This window comes from Emiliania huxleyi (genome assembly GCF_000372725.1).
Source record: "Emiliania huxleyi CCMP1516 unplaced genomic scaffold EMIHUscaffold_32, whole genome shotgun sequence".
Classification (NCBI taxonomy): domain Eukaryota; phylum Haptophyta; order Isochrysidales; family Noelaerhabdaceae; genus Emiliania; species Emiliania huxleyi.
Window position 1 is genome coordinate 225,865 of NW_005199601.1, and position 4,144 is coordinate 230,008.

General features: G+C 63.5%; 1 protein-coding gene across 1 annotated transcript in view; it reads left to right on the forward strand.

Moving 5' to 3' along the window:
- Positions 1 to 3,838: 3,838 nt before the first annotated feature.
- EMIHUDRAFT_207631 (hypothetical protein) overlaps positions 3,839 to 4,144 on the forward strand; it is a gene marked incomplete at both ends in the record, with an annotated part of 465 nt that continues 159 nt past the window's right edge. The window contains one exon of the mRNA XM_005774025.1: positions 3,839 to 4,081. Coding sequence (XP_005774082.1) covers positions 3,839 to 4,081 — 243 coding nt within the window. The remainder of the gene's footprint in view (positions 4,082 to 4,144) is intronic.

A 4,144-nucleotide genomic window follows, 5' to 3' on the forward strand; every position in this document is an offset into this window, starting at 1 on the left:
CCACCTCAAGGGATTCCCTGGCGGCTTCACCTCGGACGTCTACGACGACTACGTGCCCGACAACTTGGACTCGCCCCAAGGCTACGCGGGGCGCATCTGGCTCTGCGAATGCTCCGCATGTGGCGAGGAGTACCTCAACCTCGCCGACACGAACTCCAACCTGAGGGGCTTCGGTCGCGGCTTCGCCACTGACGCACACGCCTACTACGTGCCGTTCAACAACGACGGCGGGCGGAGCGGCTACGCGGTGCGCGTCTCGCTCTCCGACTTCTCCTCCTCGGGCGTCGAGTACCTCAACCTCGCCGACACCAACCCCAACCTGAAGGGCTTCAGTGGCGGCTTCGCCACCGACGCACACGCCTACTACGTGCCGTTAGACAACGGCTCGCCTCACGGCTACGCGGTGCGCGTCTCGCTCTCCGACTTCTCCTCCTCGGGCGTCGAGTACCTCAACCTCGCCGACACCAACCCCAACCTGAAGGGATTCATTGGCGGCTTCGCCACCGAAGCACACGCCTACTACGTGCCGTGGGACTACGGCGCGCGCAGCGGCTACGTGGTGCGCGTCTCGCTCTCCGACTTCTCCTCCTCGGGCGTCGAGTACCTCAACCTCGCCGACACGAACTCCAACCTGAAGGGTTTCATGGGCGGCTTCGTCACTGCCGCACACGCCTACTACGTGCCGTACAGCAACAGCGCGGCTCACGGCTACGCGGCGCGCGTCTCGCTCTCCGACTTCTCCTCCTCGGGCGTCGAGTACCTCAACCTCGCCGACACAAACTCCAACCTGAAGGGTTTCATGGGCGGCTTCGTCACTGACACATACGCCTACTACGTGCCTCACCACAACGGCGCGTTCCACGGCTACGCGGTGCGCGTCTCGCTCTTGGTCTAAGGAACTCGGGGGCGCCGTCTGCCGCTTGTGTCCCTCCCCCCCGCCCCCATCTATTGGGAAGGCCTCTGCGCTCTGGGTCGTCTTGGGTCTCTTTCGAGGGTCTCTTGTAGTGGGTGCATTGGGTTGGGGTAGGCCCCTCTCTGCACCACGAGACAGTGGTGGACGGGAGGCGCGAACAGCGCCATCTTGTGTCTTCACGCCGACCAGTGCTCCCGTCAGTGACAAGGAGTTAACGAACCACGAGCCCTGGTTGCGCGTCGACAGCAGAGAAGTATTCCACCGCCATACCGTTTTTATCGCGGGGATCAAGAAAGAAGCACGTCCATAAAAAAATGGGCAAAAACGGGGCTGATTTCGGTCATCCGTTAAAATATCTGAAGATCTGACCGGGGGATTCTCCCCAAACCTTGCTCAGCTGATCCAGCCTGGGGGGAAGGCCAGCCCTGGGCAAAGAAACCAGCACCTCATCAGTCTTCCCTGAGCGTCACAGCTCGGTGATCGCGCCGGCCGGACACCACTGTAACGTCCGTTCCGGGCATTTGAACGCGACCTTCGGGGGCAAAGACATGGGCTCTATGGCTCAGACTGGACTCCTCTTGGTCCCTTCTGATGCCCTAGGCCACACCTGGGCCTTACCTGGGGTTCAGGGGCCGGGCGGGGTTTGCCCCCCGAAACTGGCCCGGAGGACCTTAAACAAGAGAAGTCTCTCTGACAGCAGACAGGCTCGACACAGGTGCGAACTGGCGCGTGCTAGTACTATCACCGGCACACCACCGGAGCCGCCTAAGCGACTCCGTTAAGAGCGGCAATGCACTTAGCACCGTGCACAATGCCGCTGTCCCCGCACGCTAGCTCGTTCACCGTCTGCCATCACCGAGCGGATCGAAGCGCTTCGCGGAAATTTCACTGAGTTCGTCACGGAGCAGCTCAAGGACGGTGTCTCGCAGGGGCTCGCGAGCGTGAGCGAGGAGCTCGAGGCGGTTCGCAAGTTTGTGGGCATGGTGCCACCGTCGCCGCCGTCGCCTCCGTCGCCTCCGTCGCCGCCGCTTGCGCCGCCTCCGGTAGCGCCGCCTCCGACCTTTCCGCCAGCGTGCGTTTGGTCGGATTGCAGAGTTGAGTCCCTCAACCTCGCCGAGACCAACTCGAACCTGAAGGGCTTCCGTGGCGGCTTCGCCACTGACGCACACGCCTACTACGTGCCGTCCAACAACCGAACGACGGCGGGCGGAGCGGCTACGCGGCGCGCGTCTCGCTCTCCGACTTCTCCTCCTCGGGCGTCGAGTACCTCAACCTCGCCGACACAAACTCCAACCTGAAGGGATTCGCTGGCGGCTTCGTACGTGCCAGACAACAACGGCTCGCCCCACGGCTACGCGGTGCGCGTCAGCCTCTCCGACTTCTCCTCCTCGGGCGTCGAGTACCTCAACCTCGCCGACACAAACTCCAACCTGAAGGGATTCGCTGGCGGCTTCGTACGTGCCAGACAACAACGGCTCGCCCCACGGCTACGCGGTGCGCGTCTCGCTCTCCGACTTCTCCTCCTCGGGAGTCGAGTACCTCAACCTCGCCGACACGAACTCCAACCTGAAGGGATTCGTTTTCGTTGGCGGCTTCGTCACGCCACGAAAAAGAAATTTGGGTATAAAAATAAATGCGTGCGCGAACCCCCCCCGCTGGTTGTGCGTCCAAGATAGTCCGAGTCACGCAGGAACGGTCACGAGTCAGCACAGCGCAAGCGGGGGGTTCCCGGGGGAAAAGAATTTGCTTTCCCAGAAAGAGATGCGGCCGAGATCGCCACTACAGCAGCTCAGCCGAGGTCAATGGCCGTCGACATCGTGCGCTGGACCGGCTCCCTCGAGAACACGGACACGTCGTCGTGGTCCGACCAGAGCCACTGGTCCGGAGAGCCGAACACCGCATCCCTGATCGAGATCTGCGGAGGCGTCACCGTCCGGGCCGCCCAGGCGCGCGCGCGTCTCGACGGGGGTACATGTACACATGTGAACAGAATCTTGAGCCCACGCCCCTCGCCCCCCCCTCCCCGTCAGGCGAGCCGCGCGTCGGAGACTCTCTTGTGCGCGCCCGACTCCAACTGCACGTGCGGCGAGCATCTCGGGATGGCAGCCGGCTCGACCTCAAGGGGGTGACGGTCTCGCGCTGCGAGGCGGGGAAGAGCGGCGGCGGGCTCTTTGCCGAGCAGTCGGAGAGACTCCAGATCAGCGACTCCGTCTTTGAGCTCAACAAGGCTGACAAGGGCGGCGCCGCGATCGAGTACGCCTCCGAGAACGCAGACAGCGTCGGCGCCACCATCGTCGCCACGAGCTTCAAGGGCAATGTCGGCAAGACGACCGTCAGCGCCAAGGCGCGCATCACTTGGATCTGCGAGCGAGGGCAGTACATGCCGCGCACGAGCGGCGACGGCGCGGAGGCCTTCACCGGCGACCTCAAGTGCTTCGACTGCGCCGCCGGCTTCTTCGGGAACGAGACCGACCTGAGCAGCCCCACCTGCAGCGGGCAGTGCCCTGAAGGCAACTTCTGCGAGCAGGGGACGGCAGACCCGACGCCGTGCCCCGCAGGGACGCGCATGCCGGCGCGCGGGGCGGCGAGCAGCGACAGCTGCATCCCGTGCGCCCCGGGGCAGTTCCAGGTGCACCCGCCACCATCCCCGACAGCGAGGACAGTAGGACAGCTAGAATCCACTCCTACAGTAGCTCTAGAATCCACTCCTCCCCGCTGTACACTGTAGTCGGCCCCGTGAACCTTCACAGTCTGCTGTGAGTGCCCCTGTGTGAAGAGTGCGTAAGCCAATCCTTGCAAAACTCTATTGCGCCGGCACCCCAGCGTAGAGGGCGTCGTGTAGCCCTCCTTTTGGTATAAATAAACTCTATTCCCCTCCCTCCACAAGGGTGGCACGCTGTTCAGCCCAGCCCTTGACTCCCGAGAATGTCGCCGCCGTCGGGCACCCTCGCGCTGGTCGTCGCCCTCGCGCTCATCTCAGGCTTCGCCGACGTGATCACTTGGGTTCGTTTCGAGAGCTTCGCTGGCCTGCAGACGGGTAACATGATCTTCATTGGCGAGGCCATCTTCGTGCAGTCGCTGCCGGGTGCTTTCGCCACAATCTCTTACAAGCTGGCGATGATCGCCTCGCACTTTTTTGGCGTCTTCCTGTTCTGCGCCCTCGCCCATGTCACACGCTGGCCCGTTCGCGTGGGGTCCTTGCTCCTCGCTGCCCTGACGGCGGCAGCCGCG